Below are 23713 nucleotides of genomic sequence, written 5' to 3'. Positions count from 1 at the left end.
TGTACTAGAAAGGAAGAAGAAGAAGAAGAAAAGGAAAGTAGGGTGTTTATTCTGCGGATCGCTTTCTGAAATGCGGCAATATGAGGGTACCTGACTTCAGTTGACTTGCATTTCACTGCATACTATTCAACACCCCTTTTTCTTTTCGTTTTCTTGAAGCAAATGTATGGATATCTTGTGGAAAACAGGTCTACGACGGAGTGAAAATCTAGAAACTGTAACAAAATTGTTCTGAAGTAGCTGAATTTTATATGAAACAAAGAACAATTTCTTTTATTGGTATATAACCTTATACTATCCTGGGCCTCGCCGATCTTGTTGGTGTTTGTGTTTCTTTTTGGTATTTACATTAGATTGTGTCCTTCAAGAATTTCGCGCCATTTTTAATGTTTACAAACAAAATTCCACGGAAAAAAAAAAACATTCGGTCGTCCATCTCCTGTATATTTTACAAACATAAAGTGACAACAGGTGAATTAAAAGACTGAACACTGTATATGCATGGATTGTCAAAAATAATTTGTATCACGCTTTGTCTGGAAACCATCCACACCCTTATTATGCCGTAGACGGGCCCCTTCCCATCAGAAAGTTTCTCTTAAATCATGCAGTTTTCCTCCAAAAAAATTGACTTTATATCAGTTTTTTTTATTCCCCTATGCGCAAATACTGAGTTATTTTTCCTGGTTATAATTATTATTAGCCTGGAGTTACCAGTATTGGTGGGGATAAGGATTCATCTCGTATGCATTTGTCTAAACTTTGGTTAAATATATCAAAATGAACTTATTTTGATACATTATTTACTTGTGCATCTTAAAGAGATCCACATTCTTTAAAACTAGCTTTCAATTTAAAATCAGAGCCATTTTAATAACATGACCCCTGTAAGCGGTATGTCTAAATGCCGTCACCTGAATCAGTGTACTCGTAGTCCATATGGTTAAGTGATATTAAAATGGAGAAGTATGTCCAAAACATTACAGTTATTATAAAAGCAATACTGGTACAGATGATAAACCCGGACAAATGATAAAGTCGACCACCTTGGAAATATTTGATTGCAATCGGTTATTTATAAAATTGAACACACCATCTAATAGTTTCCATTTAAAACACCAACTGGTGTAAATAAAAACAAAATTGTTAAATATTCTGTATAAATAAATGACTTACATTTATCTGTATAAAAAATATTTATCCAAAATTACTGGGGAAGAGGGTGTTTTTTTGCGCATGCTCACTGTCGCCACATGAAGGCCTGACATTGGGTCACTCTTCATTACTTGATCAATAATGACTGTTGCAGCTTTTTGGGGAAAGTTTCGATATAATACTACGAAGAAAATTTTGTAAATGACAAAGTGTTCGAATTTATCATCAGTCAGCCTGCTTACAGTCCCCATTTTACAAACCCCTTTCAGGGCCTCACTTCATGTGAGTTTGCTAACTAAATGTAAATTTGAATTATGTAAAGTTTTCAGGAAATGTTAAGCTTTATTTTGATACCGACCATTGATTACAAATTGCAGAAATAAAAAAGTTACAGGTAAAAAACCTCATTTTCTGTTCGGGTTTATCATCAGTACCAGTACGTTCTTTTCATGAAAATGAATATATTTACTGGGATTTGTTATATTTGTAACAAGTAAGGTTAACCATATATAGCACTAGCAGCGAAAACCACAATGCAGTCTAACCTCCATTTGCAAGCAGCAGTATAAGAGGTGGATGATGGTGACATCCTTTATGGTTACATTCTCCAAATTGAGTGAATACAAATGAGATGCAACTATCTAACTGCAATCTTTCCATTTCTGGCAGAAAATCAAGATTTATTTACATTCACATGTGAAACAAATGGAGGTAAAACAGTACTTTCTACAACAAAAATATATAAGATGAAATTTTGGGAATACCCTGTATGCTAATTCTGGGTAATGCATATTATTTTACCATATATTTATAATTCCGGCAGATCTTGAAGCTACATCATGCAAAATATTGTTTCAAATGGTTAAAAAGTGGGGGAAGTGGAGGAGATCTTGTAACAGTGGTAAAAAGTAATAAGAAATTCATGAAAATTTACACATGGGTATTTTAAATCATCATTACTTTTTATTTAAAATCACATTTTGCAAAGTTTGACAGCTGTGATGTAGTTAATAAGTTTACACAACCAGTGCAAAACTTATTATGTCATAGGACTCCCTGTTCAAACAAGGAGCATGCTTAAACAAAATACACCGATTCTGGTGCCCCACTGATTCAGGTAACTGTACGATACCGGTACCCTCGATTTTACAGGTTTTTTTTACCCCACAGTCAGACAGTGACCTCTGATTTTCTTTTGATACTGTCATGCATTTGACAGTGACCTCTGATTTTCTTTTGATGCATTTGATAGATTTACTGTAGTAACTAGTATTTTTAGCTCACCTGTCACATAGTGACAAGGTGAGCTTTTGTGATCACGCAGCGTCCGTCGTCCGTCGTCCGTCCGTCCGTCCGTCCGTCCGTAAACTTTTGCTTGTGACCACTCTAGAGGTCACATTTTTCGTAGGATCTTTATGAAAGTTGGTCAGAATGTTCATCTTGATGATATCTAGGTCAAGTTCGAAACTGGGTCACGTGCCGTCAAAAACTAGGTCAGTAGGTCTAAAAATAGAAAAACCTTGTGACCTCTCTAGAGGCCATAAATTTCAAAAGATCTTCATGAAAATTGGTCAGAATGTTCACCTTGATGATATCTAGGTCAAGTTCGAAACTGGGTCACGTGCCCTCAAAAACTAGGTCAGTAGGTCTAAAAATAGAAAAACCTTGTGACCTCTCTAGAGGCCATATTTTTCATGAGATCTTCATGAATATTGGTCAGAATGTTCACCTTGATGATATCTAAGTCAAGTTCGAAAATGGGTCACGTGGGGTTGAAAACTAGGTCAGTAGATCTAAAAATAGAAAAACCTTGTGACCTCTCTAGAGGCCATATTTTACATGAGATCTTCATGAATATTGGTCAGAATGTTCACCTTGATGATATCTAGGTCAAGTTCGAAACTGGGTCATGTGGGGTCAAAAACTAGGTCATTAGGTCTAAAAATAGAAAAACCTTGTGACCTCTCTAGAGGCCATATTTCTCAATGGATCTTCATGAATGTTGGTCAGAATGTTCACCTTGATGATATCTAGGTCAAGTTCGAAACTGGGTCACGTGCGGTCAAAAACTAGGTCAGTAGGTCTAAAAATAGAAAAACCTTGTGACCTCTCAAGAGGCCAAATTTTTCAATGGATCTTCATGAAAATTGGTCAGAATGTTTACCTTGATGATATCTAGGTCAAGTTCGAAACTGGGTCACGTGGGGTTAAAAACTAGGTCAGTAGATCTAAAAATAGAAAAACCTTGTGACCTCTCTAGAGGCCATATTTTTCATGAGATCTTCATGAATATTGGTCAGAATGTTCACCTTGATGATATCTAGGTCAAGTTCGAAACTGGGTCATGTGGGGTCAAAAACTAGGTCATTAGGTCTAAAAATAGAAGAACCTTGTGACCTCTCTAGAGGCCATATTTCTCAATGGATCTTCATGAAAATTGGTCAGAATGTTCACCTTGATGATATCTAGGTCAAGTTTGTAACTGGGTCACGTGCGGTCAAAAACTAGGTCAGTAGGTCTAAAAATAGAAAAACCTTGTGACCTCTCTAGAGGCCATATTTTTCAATGGATCTTCATGAAAATTGGTCAGAATGTTCATCTTGATGATATCTAGGTCAAGTTTGAAACTGGGTCACGTGCCCTCAAAAACTAGGTCAGTAGATCTAAAAATAGAAAAACCTTGTGACCTCTCTAGAGGCCATATTTTTCATGAGATCTTCATGAATATTGGTCAGAATGTTCACCTTGATGATATCTAGGTCAAGTTCGAAACTGGGTCATGTGGGGTCAAAAACTAGGTCATTAGGTCTAAAAATAGAAAAACCTTGTGACCTCTCTAGAGGCCATATTTTTCAATGGATCTTCATGAAAATTGGTCAGAATGTTTACCTTGATGACATCTAGATCAAGTTCGAAACTGGGTCACGTGCCCTCAAAAACTAGGTCAGTAGATCTAAAAATAGAAAAACCTTGTGATCTCTCTAGAGGCCATATTTTTCATGAAATCTTCATGAATATTGGTCAGAATGTTCACCTTGATGATATCTAGGTCAAGTTTGAAACTGGGTCATGTGGGGTCAAAAACTAGGTCATTAGGTCTAAAAATAGAAAAACCTTGTGACCTCTCTAGAGGCCATATTTCTCAATGGATCTTCATGAAAATGGGTTAGAATGTTCAGCTTGATGATATCTAGGTCAGGTTCATAACTGGGTCACGTGCCGTCAAAAACTAGGTCAGTAGGTCTAAAAATAGAAAAACCTTGTGACCTCTCTAGAGGCCATAAATTTCAAAAGATCTTCATGAAAATTGGTCAGAATGTTCACCTTGATGATATCTAGGTCAAGTTCGAAACTGGGTCACGTGCCCTCAAAAACTAGGTCAGTAGGTCGAAAAATAGAAAAACCTTGTGACCTCTCTGGAGGCCATATTTTTCAAGAGATCTTCATGAAAATTGGTGAGAATGTTCACCTTGATGATATCTAGGTCATGTTTAAAAGTGGGTCACGTGCCTTCAAAAACTAGGTCATTAGGTCAAATAATAGAAAAACCTTGTGACCTCTCTAGAGACCATATTTTTCAATGGATCTTCATGAAAATTGGTCAGAATTTTTTATCTTGATAATATCTGGGTCACATGTGCTCAAAAACTAGGTCACTGTGTCAAATAATAGAAATAACGACGTCATACTCAGTTCAACACTGGGTCATGTGGGGATAGGTGAGCGATTCAGGACCATCATGGTCCTCTTGTTCATTATGTGACAGTTTGGAAAAAATAATCAATCGGAAGTAAACACCAAAAGACAAATTTATCTTCCCAGAAACGGAGACTAAAATCCAGGTCACGGAACATAACGGATTAGACTGGTTATGTGTACAGGGCACTAGACAAATTTAGGGAGAGGTACCCATACCCTCAAGAAGGGGAATTTTTCGTTATTTGGCCATATATATATGTTACTACTTTTCACACTTATTGATACTGTTTTCAATCATTTCTAACTAATGTAACTACACTCGAAACCCGTTATAACGCTACTCGATATACCGCGGTATTCGTTATAACGCGGTAGGTTCTTGGCTCCGGAATTTTCTTGGGTTAAAAAAAAAAAAAAAAAAAAAAAAAAATTTTTTTTTCCCACAGAAAATTCCGAGTCCGCGGATGTTTTTGATCATAACCAGCGTTAAAACTACATGTATCTGTACATTGTACTTTAACACCTTTGCCATGACAACTGTGTCAAAAATCAATAATTGTTTGCTGGCTTACTTGTTTGCGTATCGGCTTTGTTAAAAGTTTGAATACATGAAGACATGTGACAATTAGGCAATCAGTACCGTGTCAAAAACAGATTGTTTGCATAACAAGCGTGTAAAATTGGTCAGTCAACTATCAAACCGATTAAGTTTGCACCAATTAAGCGGATGACATGAACACTTGAGTGAATAAAAAATCGAACAACATGCCCAGTTTTGTAATAAAATGCAGCCGTTCACCATTCTCAGTTCATCGGAATTTGCGAAGATTCGACGCTTTGAAAGCCATATTGAGAATGTTCTCCCTTGTTAATATCGTATATATACGACGGCGATTTAACAATTTTCTATCTTATTTATCGATTTTCTTCATGTATTCAAAATTAAATTTTTTAAGACTGTCCGTGGTTTATTCTCTTTTAGTTACATAAACCCCAAGTGCAATTGCATTGCGTATGTAATTCTCATGACCGCGCAGTCCTCACACAGCGTTAAACATGTTTACTTCCGGGATAAACAATTCTAACTTTCTTTTAGAATCACGACAAAATGAGAAGATGACACAGCGTTATAATTCTTTTAATGTATTTTTCAGTAGCATTTAAGGTAAATAAATGTCCCGTTTATACGATTCTTATTTATTAACATAAAACAGCGTCCAAAATACATTACCGGTGGGTGGGGTATTGCATTTACCGCTGATACGATCAACCCGCGTTATAAATTTAACCCCGCTAGATCCGCGGGTCTCGAACCTTGGACCCCGATGATAGCGTTATAACGGGGTCCCAGTGTATATTGCAACTAATTAGCTTTCTGTCCAATTCCCTTATCTCAGTTGTTGTATATTATTCATGTAATGACTTATAAATAAATAAAATATGTTTAAACCAACTATATTGCAGCAGTAACCTTCCATAGAGGCACTATAATATAACTTGAAAGAGTGTTCATATGTAGTTGTGTCACGGGCGGGGCGTATGTTCTCCGTGACTATTTGATAAACGACATTGTGTCTGATATCATTAGTCCTCCACCTCTGATTCATGTGGGGAAGTTGGCAGTTACTTGCGGAGAACAGGTTTGTACTGGTACAGAATCCAGGAACACTGGTTAGGTTAACTGCCCGCCGTTACATGACTGAAATACTGTTGAAAAACGGCGTTAAACCCAAAACAAACAAACAAACAGATGTAGTTGTGTCAAACAACCTATTATCAGGGGAATTTTCGTCTGAGAAAGGGGAAAAAACATATTATTTTATGACTATGAGGGGAATGGGGCCCATATTCGGCCTCAAAATGGCCAAACGAGTGCCCTGGTGTAACACGCGGTACTGTAGCTGTTAGGCTATAGTGCAACAGAAAATCTATACCAGACAAATGCTTCCTCTGGAAATACTAAAATGTAAACAAAATCTAAACCATCTGTTGGTGTGATTTTGTGAAATCTTACCTTGCATTTTGGGAAGTGTCTCTGCTACAGTTGGGGAAAAAATACAATATTTTTGGATTTCGAAGTGGCCGAATATCAGCCTCTGTTATAAAAAAACTTATATAAGGACGAAAAGCCCTGTACATGGTAACATTGAAAACTTGTAAGTCAGGTATGGTCACAAAATATGTAATATGAGTAGAGACAGTGAATGTGCATAAAATTTACCATATATATGTAAAAAGATGAGCTGATTGTAATTCAGATTGCAATCTGATAAAATGCTTAAGACAAAATACTTTTTACAATAATTGCATACATGTCATACATCCCGGATTGTCCGGGATTGTCCCGGAAATCACATACTCGTCCCGGTGTCCCGGACAGTGTTGAAATGTCCCGAAAAATTAAAAACACAGAAAACAAAAATAACCCCCCAAAAAACTAGTTTTTTGGTCTATAAATTGTTGAATTTTACTTTAATAAAACACAATAAACAGTCCCCGGTGTCACATTGTTTATTCCTAATTATCCGATAATCAGTTTCATGCCCTCGAGCGGGACACATGTTGATAAAGCCAGCTCCGATCAACACTCATATTGAACGCGCCCTGCGATCTTTTGATGACCCAGATTAATTTACAGTCAGCTATTTTGATGACCCTGATTATGAATTGACAAAATTATGCAATCAATAACAGTTTTATGATAATTTAATATTAGGAACAATAGCCGAAAATCTCGTTGTTTTTAGCACGTAGGCGGTGAAGCTACATGTAACCTTGATTGGAAGAAATGGCTGATAATGGTGAATTAAACGATAATTATTTTAAAAGGTTGTAATCTTTCAAAATGTAGATTGATTGTCACACATATTCTAAATTAAACTTTTGTCTAATGAATGCCTTTGCCGACCGATCCATGAAAATTGACCCAACCCGAAATATTTTATATCGATTTTATCTACAAGATTTATTTTATTCCTTTGAGGATTCCATTTTATTAATGATTAGATAAACGTTTAAGCATAAAAATGATACCAAATTAGCTGGATTCTAAATCACGATGACCAGGTTAATTCTTCTTATGTAGCAAATCTCCTAATTCAGTTCACCTCGGGAACGCAACCAATATTCGCATGCCGAACTATAGACGTGAATTACCCTATTTACCTCCCTTAGAAAGCTAGACGGCATTTGCAGCAAAGTATTCCTAAGCGAGGGAACAATGTTTATCTCCGGAAACTGCATGTAATTTTATGATATTTATGCATGAAACAGACGAATACTAATGTCACGGTGTATGTCCCGGACAAAGGGTAAAAATCCCGGAAATTTTAACTCAGAATCCTGGAAAGGTCCTGAAAAATTATGGCGTGTACAGGGGTTCCATTTGACCCGGGATCCCGGGTCCGGACCCGGGAGATTTTCAAAAGACGCTCAAAGGACCCGGCAGGATACTTGCCTGTGCGTCCTTCGGGACCCGGGGGCATTTTCCTTTGATAATCCTTTCTCTTATCATTCATTTCCTTCAGTAAAACTATTTCCACGATAAACACGTGTATTCAAAATAAGCACTCGCGGTCATGCCCTCCTGCCTTTGATCTTCTGCTAAATCCTGGCCTTTCTCCTGTAGACATGCCTCGCTGATTTTTTTATCAGCCAGTTATGTCACGGCTGGTGCACATAGGTAACAAGAATCAATGAAGTGTTGAAATTAATTGATAAAGCGTATTGATCCTGTGTACTGTCAAGAAAGGCGCCAATTTTTGTACCCCCCGACAACAAAGTTGTAAGGGGGGGTATACTGGTTTCAGGTTGTCTGTCTGTCTGTCTGTCTGTCCGTCTGTCCGTAGACGCAATCTTGTGCGCTCCATCTCTCCTTATCCCCTTGACAGAATTTAATGAAACTTCACACAAGTGATCAGTACCAACAGTAGTTGTGCATGGGGCATGTTAGGTTCTTTTAGAAAAAAAAATTTGCAGAGTTATGGGACTTTGTTTTTTTGTTACTATACTATATACATAGACACAATCTTGTGCGCACCATCTCTCCTCATCCCCTTGACACAATTTAATGAAACTTCACACAAGTGATCAGTACCAACAGTAGTTGTGCATGGGGCATGTTAGGTTCTTTTAGAAAAAAAAATTTGCAGAGTTATGGGACTTTGTTTTTTTGTTACTATACTATATACATAGACACAATCTTGTGCGCACCATCTCTCCTGATCCCCTTGACACAATTTAATGAAACTTCACACAAGTGATCAGTAACAACAGTAGTTGTGCATGGGGCATGTTAGGTTCTTTCAGAAAAAAAAATTGCAGAGTTATGGGACTTTGTTTTTTTGTTACTGTACTATATACATAGACACAATCTTGTGCGCACCATCTCTCCTCATCCCCTTGACACAATTTAATGAAACTTCACACAAGTGATCAGTATCAACAGTAGTTGTGCATGGGGCATGTTAGGTTCTTTCAGCGACAAAAATTGCAGAGTTATGGGACTTTGTTTCTTGCTAACATACTATGTACATACAGTCTGCATATGCAATCTTGTGCATGCCTAATCTACCAAACCCTTACACACAATTTAATGAAACTTCACACAAGTGATCAGTACCAACCCTAGTTGTGCATGGTGCATGTTACATTCTTTTAGATAAATATTCTGCATAGTTATGGGACTTTGTTTTTTGTTACTTTACTGTATACATACAGTCTATATACATACAGTCCACATAATTATGCAATCTTGTGTGCGTCAAATTGCAATGTACTGTGTCATTGCATGCGGGTGGTACATTCATCACCTTTAGTGATAGCTCTAGTTAAATTTATCGTTAGCAGCTGATTACCGAGCATGTGAAAAGTGTCCTGCAGGATTTTTTCATGCCAACTTTAAATTAGAACATTGTTTAGTGATCATGTCGTAATTTCAACAAGAAACTTCACAAATTTTGGTCAATTTCGAAAGCAAAAATAAGTTTAGAATGTCCGTTCACGAGTCTTAATTACACCCGATGGCATATGCATATTTCCAAAATTCCTTAAAAAAAACTGACTTTCAATGCAGTTTTTAATGACAAGTAGCATCATTATTTGAGGAACTATCTCTGATTTAGCTTAGTGATCAAGTAAACTGAGTAAAAACTACTTTCCGATGACATTCCGAAAGTGTACCAGTATCCGGATAGTACATTTTGGATACATTTTTATAGAGTGTTATAGCACTGTTATTAAAAAATAAATGAAATATTGAAGAAAAACCTAATCAAAATAACATGAATTTTGATAAATATTAGTTTACAATATGAGACTATGTGACCTGAAACTGACATTTTTATTATGCTGTAACATGATCTTGGGTTTATTGCTTTCTTAGGTAAAGATCTACGTATTACTAAATAAAAAAATATAGTCAATTATATGGACGTGTTGGGACAGGACTCCTGTATTTTGGAAAAGGACCCTTCAAAATTTGGGCTCAAGGGTCCTGGGACTCTTGGGTTTTCAGGTCTAGTGGAACCCCTGGTGTATGATAATTGTCACGCTTTATTATTTCAAACATTTCCAGGCATTTATTTTCTTTGTACCTGCTTCAAACGTTTGACCTGCTCACATTAAGATGGACAAGAAAATTATAAGCTTTGCTGAAGAAAACAAGGTAGAAGAATTGACAGAATGCCTTAAAGCAGTAAGCAATTATGAGGTAAGAACAGAATGGTTCAGTTCATGTAAATCCCTTGCTAGCTGTGATATTGTAATTGTTGTTCAAACATCCTATTAGAATGAAACACAGTTTTAAGTTTTGAATATTAGAATATATGTTTTAAATATTAGATGCTTCTTTCTTAGAGGATTTTGATTTATATATGAGCCGTGCCATGAGAAAACCAACATAGTGGCTTTGCGACCAGCATGGATCCAGACCAGCCTGCACATCCGCACAGTCTGGTCAGGATCAGTGCTGTTCGCTTACAGTTTCTCTAATTGCAATAGGCTTTGAAAGGGAACAGCATGGATCCTGACCAGACTGCGCGGATGCGCAGGCTGGTCTGGATCCATGCTGGTCGCAAAGCCACTATGTTGGTTTTCTCATGGCGCGGCTCATATAAATAATAAAATCTATATTAAGAAGATTGTTCTGAAGCATAAAATGCAACCATACAACCAAGCAAACTGATATATCTGTTCATGATAGGCACTTGAGTTTTGAACTTGTCATCTATCTAAGAACATCTTGATGTATTAGATTTCTGTTTTACATCTAACTGTAATCCCCAAATGTTGTAAGAATATCTTAGTCTGGTGAAAATTTAAAAGACTGAAAGAATTGATATAATTTTTCTGTTGCAGCTGTGTAAAATGATAGAGAGGAAAGTTTTGAAGGGAAGAAATGACACTTTCACCCTTGTTAGGGCGATTTTGCTAGGTATTTCCACTTTACTGTTTAATTCTTCAATCTGAAATATTAAGCAAATCTTCTGTCTTAAAGGAAGATATATTATTTCACTGAAATAACTTCTATTTTAAACATTGGAATTTTGAGCAAACTTTTGTATGCTAGCAGATTTTTAGAAACTGCTTGGTCAAATGCTTTTAAACTCCGGACAAATCTTTAGGATCACTTGGCGAGGTTTTTCTGAAATCCTTACGTTTTATGGAGTGAATCCATGAAATCGATTCCACCAAACAAGTAAAGTTCTTATTCATCTTTTATTTAGAATTTGAAATGCACATATTCATATTCCCACAAAAGAGATGTTTTGATCCAAACCACAAAATTTTGTGCCAATGAAATTTCACAGTATGTACGTAGATTGTATTTAGTCAAAAGAAGTTTTACGAAATTTTGCTGGTCAGTTTTCTAGTCACTCATGAATGACTTAAAAATCATTGAATAGTCCAGCAGGAATCATGAAATTGAAGGGCAGGTTTAATACTTCAATACTCTTTTTGTCTAACTTAAAGAATGTTTGTCTGACAGACATTTCATTTTCATTTATGCATTATGAAGTAATTCCAATTGTTCGAGTATGATAAAAAAGGCTCTGATTGGAAGTTAAACACAAAAACTGTAACTGGCATGTCAAAACATTTGTCACGATTTTTTATCAAGGAAAACTATTCTTTTCCCATTCTGAAATATATGGTAACTTGTATAAATGTCTGACATCTGGTTAGAGATTTTGCAAAAAAGTTACCTGACCTATTCAAACTTTGCTTGACATGTCAAGTGTAGCGACTTCAGTGGAGCCTGGTCCAGTATTAGTGCTCTTAAGGTTGGCAAAGTTATATCTATAGAATAATGTTTCTTTTAGGTTCTCCACCAGATAGTACAGTATGTGTAGAAAGACGTAGCCATGTGTACAAGCAGTGTATTGACGCTCTGCAGAAAAATGATATGAATAACAAAATGGCCTCAGAGCTTGTAGGCCTTCTTATGCTAGAAGTAAGTTCAGCAGATTTGTTTATTTTACTGTTTGCTTTTGTTTCGTACATATACAATCTTAATCTTCTGTACAAGTAGTTGACCACTTACAGCATCAGTCAGAGGCGGAGAGGAATGATCAGATTTTTAGCTCACCAGAGCAGGAAGTGTTCACGGTGATCTTTTAGGATTGATGAATGTCTGATGAATTTCAGTCCATAATCCACAGTTTCTCTGCAATTTTCTCAAACACTTTGCCCAACTGCTTTTCATGGACTGTGTAGATAACGTACACATTTCTCGCAGTTTGGCAAAGTGTTTGAGAAAAGTACAACTGATTGCAGACATTATATGTGGAGGAAAGCACTAATTTTGCTGCCTTCAACAAACATTATCTTATAAAAATCCGGCAAGTAATGAGGAAAATATAGGCAAAATCTCCATTTGTACGATATGTGGAAGTCACGTGGGTTGGCCGCCCTGTTTTTGTGATTCTAGATTCTTGTGTCAGAAAAAGTTATTAACCTCCTTAGCTTAGTTATTCTGTTACTATAAGTTAGCTGAATTGTTGGCCCCTTTCAAGTGTCTCAATGGGTAAAATGTTATCATACGAAGAAGTTGTCCAGTTGGCAGGACAGTGGTTCTACCAAGGTAACGAACAGTGCCTGAAGTAGTATGCAGATTGGTACCTGGGCTCTTAAACCCACCATGAAAAGTTTGAAAGCTTCTGTATGACCAAAACTAAATTAATGTGTCTTAAAACACCAAAAACAAAGCATCAAATTTTACATTTACAGGCAGACACTTTGCCAGGGCCGACACTCGCAGAACTGGCCAGTATATACGTGGATGGTATCAAGTCAGATTCAACACAGTCAGGAAAGTAAGAATATTTGAAGACATTTATAGCCCCAGAAACAAAGTTTAGGGGTATATTTAGGTGTTGGTTGGTTGGTTGATTGGTTGGACCGTTGCAAAAGTAAAGGGATTCTAATGAAACTTCACACACATAATCAACATGAAGTGTAGATGTGAGTGACATCATCATTAAGTGTAGATGTGAGACTTTTTTCAGGGTTGCTCCAGGAATTTTAGAGTTATGCACCCTTGAACTTGGACAAAATGTGTACTCTTGCATTATTGGTGCATGAGAGTTTGTAGTGCAAACTACTTCCATGCTTTTAAATTGGTTTCGAACTTCCGATGTAACTTCATTCTTCTGATCGCCTGAAAGTGTAGATTTGCTTGACATTTTTTCCATAGCCTGTCAAAGCGTTACAGAGAAGAGTTATGTCCTCCTTGGGAATGGACAAAATTTGTACACTAGCAATGTTTTTTATGCCCACCTTCAAAGAAGCTGGGATATTTTCTTTGCACCTGTCTGTCAAGTTGGTCAGTCCATCCATCTGTCTGTCGGTAGAGCAAACGGTTTCTGTCAAATAACTTGAGAACCCCTTGACCCAGAACTTTCAAACTTGATGGTGTGATTGGGCTTATGGAGTAAATGACCCCTGATGATTTAGGGGTTAATGGGTCAAAGGTTAAGGTCACAGGGGCCTTACTGTTCAGTAACTTGCAAGCACTTGTCCCAGAACCTTAAAACTTGGTAGCATGATAGAGCTTAAAAAGTAGATGACCCCAATCGTTTTTGAGGTCAGCAAGTTAAAAACAGGGGTCTGAACTTCGAAAACTGTTTCAGCTCAGTAACTAAAGAACTACTTGACCCAGAACCCAGGGCTCCAGATAAGATGCGTATTAATGTAAATTACGCATTGAAATAATGAATATACGCATGTCTGATAATTTTTAAGCTTAAAAAGAAACATACATGAAATTACAGAAACGCACACAATGTCTTTTTACTAGGGTAAACAAAAACTTAAATGTCTGGATGCTTTACGAAACAGAACAAATGTGTGAGCATGCACCTGGCAGCCTTGGGAATATTCCCATTGTTGATTAGGCATTTCTGTTTACAAATAGCTACAGTATGGCAGTGTATTTTAAAGTGGTGTCTGTTAAAATCATTAACTTTCGATGCATAGAAAACACAAAAATGTCACTTTCAAAGAAATTAAGAAGTGAACAAACACTGATGTCTCATTTCTCATTAACAGAAATTTTCAAGAGTAAAACTACTTCCTGTCAATTTCATATTTTACCATTTTACTCATTCACAAGAATTATGATGAGTAAATACTCATAGGCCTGAAAAATTATCTGGAGCCCTGAGAACTTTCAAACTTTATAGCATGATTGGGCATATGTTTTGGGGGTTAGTAAGTCAAAGGTCAAGGTCACAAGGACCTGGAAATTGAAATCTATTTCTGCATAGTAACTTGAGAACCACTTAAGGCAGAATCTTTAAACTTTATAGCATGGCTAGGCTTATGAAGTAGATGACCCCTATTGTTTTTGGGGTTAGTAAGTCAAAGGTTACGGTCTGTGATTTGGCTTATGAAGTAGATTACCCTATTGTTGGGGTCAATGGGTCAAAGGTCAAGATCACAGGGACCTGAACATTGAAAACTATTTCTGCACAGTAACTTGAGAACCACTTAAATCAGTATCTTCAAAGTTAGTAGCTTGATTGGGCTGAATGAGATGACCCCTATTGTTTTGGGGTTAGTAAATCAAAGTCAAAATGACCTGAACCTTCAAAATGGTTTCTGCTCAATAACTTGAGAACCAACTTGACCCAAAACCTTCAAACTTGGTAGCATGGATGGGCTATGAAGAAGTTGACCCCTAATTTTTTGGAGTTCAAAGGTGAAGAGCACAGGGACCTGAACATTGAAAACTATTTCTGCACAATAACTTGAGAACCACTTGATCCAGAACCTTCAAACTTGATAGCATGATTGAGCTTTTGATGTAGACGACCCCTAATGTTCTGAGGGTTAGTAGGTCAAGGTCATTATGATCACAGGATTGGAAATGGGACAACCCATCATGTGGGGGGATATGGGGCATACGTGTTTTATAAACGGCTCTTGTGTTTCTAGTTTTTGGGGTGTGGTTGCAGGCGTGACTGTAAAGGGGAAAATTTGTATTAAAATAAAAACTTTTTTCATAAAATCATGAATATTGACACCATTCATTGCATTGTAGAGCGCTAGAATTGCTGCCAAAGATCTTGTCTGCCATTGCCTCCCAGGAGAACATTGTGTATGCTGGGAACCATATGAAAGGTTCAGAATATAAGGGACATGTACTCAATAGTCTTTGCTCTTGCAAGTAAGTGTAACTGCAAAGCATACATTTCCACAAAAAAATGAAGATGTTTATTCCTTGATTATGTTTTCTGACAGCATTATTGAAAGTTTGTATGTATATACAATGTGGAGAAGAGATCAGTTTGGTGACTGTTGGTTTGGTAACCCTACTACCATAGATTGGACTGAATTAAGATTTTGTTGTATCAAAGTTTATGTTCACTAGGCACTTCCACAGTAGTTGCAGACATTTGATTACTGGATTTCAATTTAGCTTAATGGACACACAGAATTGAAGATATACATATTGACAAGTGTTGTTTAACCAAACAGGCATTATCTTGTCTGGAGACTGATTTACTGGGGAAAAAAACTGTATTTGCTTTATAAAGCTGTCTGGTACTCTATAGTCTGGGGTTTATATTCAATTTTCTTGCCATATTTATGGTGCTAAAGTAGTGACATTTTTTGTATATTATCAGTGAAGGAAATGATACTTAAATTCCCTGATAATGAATAATAACTTGATTAAAATCATGTTGATAAATTATGAATTATGTCTCCCCCAGGAGACATATTGTTTTTGCCCTGTCCGTCCGTACGTCACACTTCATTTCCGAGCAATAACTGGAGAACCATTTGACCTAGAACCTTCAAACTTCATAGGGTTGTAGGGCTGCTGGAGTAGACGACCCCTATTGATTTTGGGGTCACTCCGTCAAAGGTCAAGGTCACAGGGGCCTGAACATTGAAAACCATTTCCGATCAATAACTAGAGAACCACTTGACCCAGAATGTTGAAACTTGATCAGTGTTGGGCGGTTAAAACCGCCCCCGGTTAAAACCGCCCCGGTCAATACTCCCTGAAGTGGTCAATACCGGTCAATACTGGTCGATTGGTCAATACTGGTCAATTAGTCAATACTGACTGTTAAGATATTTTGCAGAGTTTATGAACAATTAAAATAATGACTGTTAAGAGCATTTGGGGCTTGATGAAAGTGTTTGCATGCATTATATTTAGTTCAAGCAACCAAATTAATTCCCAAATTAGTCAGAAGTGGTCAGTTTGTCAGCACTGGTTGATACTGATCATTAGACTGCTAATTTAACTGAACTTCATTTGTAAAAAGTATTTTATAAACTGTAGTAGTTATTAAAAGTGTTTGATTCACAAGTGATAAATCTAATTATTTTTACTGGTATTTAATTCAATGAAAAATTGCTGCCTACAACTGGACCCTTTCATTGAAGTGGTTTAATTGTGTTTTGATAGCAAGTGTCACATAGCCTAACTGACACCATGTCTTACAATATACAATAGATTATATGTTGCAGGCCTGTCCATCTAGTTACTAATTAGCTGTCATGATCAATAATCCCATTGTATTAATGAGATGCTTGAACATGGTAACTTTATCTAAAAATTTTAGTTATGCAATCAAAGTATTTAAATGACCAGTATTGACCACTATATGTGTTGATCAGGGATACTGTGTTGGACCAAAATTTGAATTGACCAGTACTGTCCATTTCAATGAGTGTAACTTATAGTAATATATATTTTTTTAATTAATTTAAAATAAAGGCTATACTTTTAGGTGATAAAAGCATTTAATAAACTAGTATTGACCACTGACTAGTCTAAGTATATTGTCCAGAACTGAGCCTGACCAGGACACATTGCCATGGACCAAAACTGAATCGACCAGTATTGACCACTCATTCACTATATTTTTTAACAAACAAAATTATATATTATTCAGATTGCTTTATTATTTTTACAGTACTGTTACAGCTTGTTCTAATCTGTGAATGTGCATTATGTTAAAGTGTTGAATAAACCAGTATTGACCACCCAAGAGTTACCAAAATATTGAATCCACCAGTATTGACCAGTATTGACCGGTTTTAACCAGTATTGACCACTGGCCCGGTCAATACTCATATTGACCGGCTTTTTGCCAACATTGAACTTGATAGGATGATTGGTCATGAAGAGTAGATGACCCCTATTGATTTTGGGGTCACTCCGTCAAAGGTCAAGGTCACAGAGGCCTGAACATTGAAAACCATTTCCGATCAATAACTAGAGAACCACTTGACCCAGAATGTTGAAACTTCATAGGATGATTGGTCATGAAGAGTAGATGACCCCTATTGATTTTGGGGGTCACTCTGTCAAAGGTCAAGGTCACAGGGGCCTGAACATTGAAAACCATTTCCGATCAATAACTAGAGAACCACTTGACCCAGAATGTTGAAACTTCATAGGATGATTGGTCATGAAGAGTAGATGACCCCTATTGATTTTGGGGTCACTCCGTCAAAGGTCAAGGTCACAGGAACCTGAACATTGAAAACCATTTCCGATCAATAACTAGAGAACCACTTGACCCAGAATGTTGAATCTTCATAGGATGATTGTTCATGAAGAGTAGATGACCCCTATCGATTTTGGGGTCACTCTGTGAAAGGTCAAGGTCACAGGGGCCCGAACATTGAAAACTATTTCCGGTCAGTAACTTGAGAACCACTTGACCCAGAATGATGAAACTTCATAGGATGATTGGTCATGCAGAGTAGATGACCCCTAACGATTTTAGGGTCACTCTGGTAAAGGTCAAGGCCACAGGGGCCTGAACATGGAAAACCATTTCCAATCAATAACTTGAGAACCTCTCGACCCAGAATGTTGAAACTTCATAGGATGATTGTTCATGAAGAGTAAATGACCCCTATTGTTTTTGGGGTCACTCCATTAAAGGTCAAGGTCACAGGGGCCTGAACATTGATAACCAGGTCCGATCAATGACTTGAGAACCACTTGACCCAGAATGTTGAAATTTCATAGGATGATTGAACATGCAGAGTAGATGACCCCTATTGATTTTGGGGTCAGTCTATTAAAGGTCAAGGTCACAGTGGCCTGTTCATGTAAAATCATTTTTTGGAAATAACTTGAGAACCACTTGACCTACAATGTTGAAACTTAATAGGATGATTGGACATGCAGAGTAGATGACCCCAATTTATTTTGAGGTCACTTGATCAAAGGTCAAGGTCAAAGGAGCCTGAACAGTGACTTGAGAACCACTAGGCCAAGAGTGTTGAAATTTAGCGTGATGACTGGACATGCCAAGTAGATGATCCCTATTGCAGCCAAACGTCAGTGTCTCTTCGACTTTCGCTCCTGACCGCTATTGACTTCTTGCCTTTAGGACTTTGCATTGGGGGAGACATGCGCTTTTTTACAAAAGCATTTTCTAGTTAACATTTTTTTTCACAATGACTATCTCTCTTAAAAGCAGTGATCTTAACCTTTGTTGTTTTTTTTTGTACCGTATTTTGGTGTGTATAGGTCGCACTTTTTCTACCCTTTTTGCTGCCTGAAAAAGTTCCTGCGACCTATACGACAGAACATTGCCAGCAGTTTTTTTTTCGGACCAATTTTCTGACCATAGCTCTCACAAAATTACGTGCATCTGTTACGAACGAACAAAATGGATAAAAACATCAATATCGGCGGCTTTTCAACGAATAGGGGTTACTTTCAATAAAATATATCGTAAATAACCCATACAGACTATTAAAATTACGAATGACTTTAATTCAAAGATGTTTTTGCAGTCTGAATTACATTTGTTTCTACTTTCGTGTTACTGGACGCCATTGACATGTACTCCGGGTTGGATAAAATCCGGACAGATCCGTCCTCCATTCCAAACATTGTTTATACTAATTCTTAGCGTATTAAAAAACTTGAAAGATAATTTTTTACTTTTGATATTTAAATAAAAGAAAAAATCCAAACAGAGATATTTTGTTAATCTTTTTACTCAGAATCAAAAGAACGCGGTTAATTACACGACACGGAAAGGTGTTATAATTGCTGTGCAAACAATTCACACTTAAGCTTGCATGACAACAGAATGTAAACGCAAACCGTCTGCTGCCAATTAGTGTCAAAAAGCCGCTTTTCTTTGATGTAGTCTGTTACCGATACTACTGTTGGTACGAAACGGTTGGGAACAAAAATAACACTGTCCGATTTCCACCAATCAGGTTCTGATAATAATTCAGTCCGCGGCATCAATATGGCCGCCGCCATATTGATTTACATATTAAATATTGCTGGGGAAAAAATCCGAAATTTAACTGCGACTAATACGCTAGAAGTTAAATTTTCCGACCATTTCCAGAGCAAAAATTAGATGCGGACTATACATTACCGCGACCTATACACACCAAAATATGGTAAGTTTGACATTTTAGTATTAGTAGGTACAGTGTATGTAATGTATGAGATATATTCTCTTATACAGATGGGATCCTGGTAGTGTTGTCAACCTTGCATCAATGTTTAGAGATGTTCCACTAACTAATGAAGAGCTGAAATTTGTTATAGAGAAAGTTTTAAGAATGTTCCGGGAATTAGACATGGGTGATATACCAGCGCTAGTCTACCAGCTTCTTCTGCTTGCAACTAAGGTATCATTCAGCTTTGACTATATGACTAGGTATAATTTCGTTGTAGTTTCTGCGTTCAAAACTGCTGTCATTATTTTCTGTATCAGATTCTAAATACAAGCCTGCATTGTCTAGCTGTGATCATTTGCCTCCAGGACATTTGTCACTTGTTCAAAGTTATTGACAAGAAATTGACATTAATATCTAATAATGAATTGTATTTTAATGCCCTCCCCCTACCCCACACCCTTCGAAGAAGCAGGGGTATATTTCTTTGCACCTGTCAGTTCATTTGGTATGTCGGCCGATCCATTTATCTTTGTCGGTAGTGCAAACAGTTTCCGCCCAATAACTTGAGAACCACTTGACCCATAACATTCAAACTTTGTAGCATGTTGGGCTTATGAAGTTGATGACCTCTGTTGTTTTTGATGTCAGTAGGTCAAATCATAGAAAGACATTACTTACACTCAAAAGGCCACATGTTCTATCTGTTCATGAGATGTGGTAGGAATGTTTGTCTGTTTAGAATATAGGATAAATTTGTAACTGGGTTACTTGAGGAAAACCTAGGTCATTAGGTCAAATCATAAAAAAGCTTTTGATAACACTAGGAAGTATATTTTTTTAACTTGATCATTGTAATTCTTTCTCAGAATGTTTGGTTTGTCAGTATGAAATATAGGTCAAGTTCAGAATTTGGGGTACCCGAGGTCAAAAACTATGTCATGAGGTCAAATCATTGATACATTTTTAGCTCACCTGTCACATAGTGACAAGGTGAGCTTTTGTGATCACGCAGCGTCCGTCGTCTGTCCGTGTGTCCGTAAACTTTTTCTTGTGACCACTCTAGAGGTCACATTTTTGTGGGATCTTTATGAAAGTTGGTCAGGATGTTCATCTTGATGATATCTAGGTCAAGTTCGAAACTGGGTCACGTGCCATCAACAACTAGGTCAGTAGGTCTAAAAATAGAAAAACCTTGTGACCTCTCTAGAGGCCATATATTTTAAAAGATCTTCATGAAAATTGGTCAGAACGTTCACCTTGATGATATCTAGGTTAAGTTCGAAACTGGGTCACGTGCCTTCGAAAACTAGGTCTGTAGGTCAAATAATAGAAAAACCTTGTGACCTCTCTAGAGGCCATATTTTTCATGGGATCTGTATGAAAGTTGGTCTGAATGTTCATCTTGATGATATCTAGGTTAAGTTCGAAACTGGGTCAACTGCGGTCAAAAACTAGGTCAGTAGGTCTTGAAATAGAAAAACCTTGTGACCTCTCTAGAGGCCATATGTTTCATGAGATTTTCATGAAAATTGGTCAGAATGTTCACCTTGATGATATCTAGGTCAAGTTTGAAAGTGGGTCATGTGCCGTCAAAAACTAGGTCAGTAGGTCAAATAATAGAAAAATCTTGTGACCTCTCTAGAGGCCATATTTTTCATGGGATCTGTCTGAAAGTTGGTCTGAATATTCATCTTGATGATGTCTAGGTCAAGATCGAAAGTGGGTCACGTACGGTCAAAAACTAGGTCAGTAGGTCTAAAAATAGAAAAACTTTGTGACCTCTCTAGAGGCCATACTTGCGAATGGATCTTCATAAAAATTGGTCAGTGTTCATCTTGATGATATCTAGGTCAAGTTCGAAAGTGGGTCACGTGCCTTCAAAAAATAGGTCAGTAGGTCAAATAATGAAAAAACGTTGTGACCTGTCTAGAGGCCATATTTTTCATGGGATCTGTATGAAAGTTGGTCAGAATGTTCTCCTTGATGATATCTAGGTCAGGTTTGAAACTGGGTCACGTGCCATTAAAAACTAGGTCAGTAGGTCAAATAATATAAAAACCTTGTGACATCTCTAGAGGCCATACTTTTCATGGGATCTGTATGAAAATTGGTCTGAATGTTCATCTTGATGATATCTAGGTCAAGTTCGAAACTGGGTCAACTGCGTTCAAAAACTAGGTCAGTAGGTCTAAGATAATTAAAATCTTTTGACCTCTCTAGAGGCCATATTTTTGAATGGATCTTCATGAAAATTGATCTGAATGTTTATCTTGATGATATCTAGGTCAGTTTAGAAACTGGGTCACATGCGGTCAAAAACTAAGCCAGTAGGTATAAAAATAGAAAAACGTTGTGACCTCTCTAGAGGCCATATTTTTCATGAGATCTTCATGAAAATTAGTGAGAATGTTCACCTTGATGATATCTAGATAGAGTTCAAAACAGGGTCACGTACCTTCGAAAACTAGGTCAATAGGTCAAATAATAGTAAAACCTTGTGACCTCTCTAGAGACCATATTTTTAGCTCGACTATTCGAAGAATAGTCCAGCTATTCTACTCACCCTGGCGTCACACCTTGGTTAAGTTTTTGCATGCAAGTACATATAGCTATCATTTAAAGGCATATAGCTTTGAAACTTATTTATTCTTTTTCTAGGTCAATTACAAACCTCACTGGGTCAAGTTCCATAACTGTAACGTGTATTTTGAGCAAATTATGCCCCCTTTTGGACTTAGAAAATTCTGTTTAAAGTTTTACATGCAAGTTACTATCTCCAAAACTAATGCAGATATTGAATTGAAACTTCACGTGTGTCTTCGGGGTTATAAAACTAGTTGATAACACCAAGTCTCATAACTCTGACCTTCATTTTTGCCACATTATGCCCCCTTTTGTACTTAGAAAATTTTGGTTAAGTTTTGCATGCAAGTACATACAGCTATTACTAAAAGGCATATAGATTTGAAACTTATTTTTTCTTTTTCTAGATCAATTACCTACCTCACTGGGTCAAGTCCCATAACTCTGACATGTATTTTGGCCAAATTATGCCCCCTTTTGGACTTAGAAAATTCTGGTTAAAGTTTTGCAAGCAAGTACAAACAGCTATTACTAAAAGGCATCTTGATTTGAAACTTATTTTTTCTTTTTCTAGATCAATTACCTACCTCACTGGGTCAAGTCCCATAACTCTGACATGTATTTTGAGCAAATTATGCCCCCTTTTGGACTTAGGAAATCCTGGTTAAAGTTTTACATGCAAGTACATACAGCTATTACTAAAAGGCATATTGATTTATCCCCCCGCCAAAGGCGAAGGGGATATTAGAAATGCTCTCCGTCCGTGCGTGCGTGCGTCCGTCCGTCCGCAACGATCTTTGTCCGGAGCATAACTCCAAAAGTACTGGAGGGATTTTCTTCAAACTTCATACACTGATAGAACACATTGGGAGGAAGTGCAGTGTGCAAGAACAATAACTCTACCTTGCCTATTTTTTGAGTTATTCCCCTTTATCATATTTTCTTAAAAAAATTTGTCCGGAGCATAACTTCAAAAGTATTGGAGGGATTTTCTTCAAACTTCATACATTGATAGGACACATTGGGGGAAGTGCAGTGTGCAAGAACAATAACTCTACCTTACCTATTTTTTGAGTTATTCCCCTTTATCATATTTTCTTAAAAAAAGTTTGTCCGGAGCATAACTCCAAAAGTATTAGAGGGATTTTCTTCAAACTTCATACACTGATAGAACACATTGGGAGGAAGTGCAGCGTGCAAGACCAATAACTCTACCTTGCCTATTTTTTGAGTTATTCCCCTTTATCATATTTTCTTAAAAAAAATTTGTCCAGAGCATAACTCCAAAAGTACTGGAGGGATTTTCTTCAAACTTCATACACTGATAGAACACATTGCGAGGAAGTGCAGTGTGCAAGAACAATAACTC

General features: G+C 37.0%; 1 protein-coding gene across 1 annotated transcript in view; it reads left to right on the top strand.

The window, feature by feature from the left end:
* Positions 1-365: 365 nt before the first annotated feature.
* LOC123547080 (Fanconi anemia group I protein-like) overlaps positions 366-23713 on the top strand; it is a 78236-nt gene continuing 54888 nt past the window's right edge. Inside the window, exons 1-7 of the mRNA XM_053550551.1 lie at positions 366-471; positions 10430-10564; positions 11212-11287; positions 12177-12307; positions 13084-13169; positions 15398-15523; positions 19827-19992. Coding sequence (XP_053406526.1) covers positions 10481-10564; positions 11212-11287; positions 12177-12307; positions 13084-13169; positions 15398-15523; positions 19827-19992 — 669 coding nt within the window. The 5' untranslated portion in view covers positions 366-471; positions 10430-10480. The remainder of the gene's footprint in view (positions 472-10429; positions 10565-11211; positions 11288-12176; positions 12308-13083; positions 13170-15397; positions 15524-19826; positions 19993-23713) is intronic.

This window comes from Mercenaria mercenaria, chromosome 9, assembly GCF_021730395.1.
Source record: "Mercenaria mercenaria strain notata chromosome 9, MADL_Memer_1, whole genome shotgun sequence".
Classification (NCBI taxonomy): domain Eukaryota; kingdom Metazoa; phylum Mollusca; class Bivalvia; order Venerida; family Veneridae; genus Mercenaria; species Mercenaria mercenaria.
Note: the sequence above shows the minus strand (reverse complement) of the source record. Positions and strands in the feature narration are given on the sequence as shown.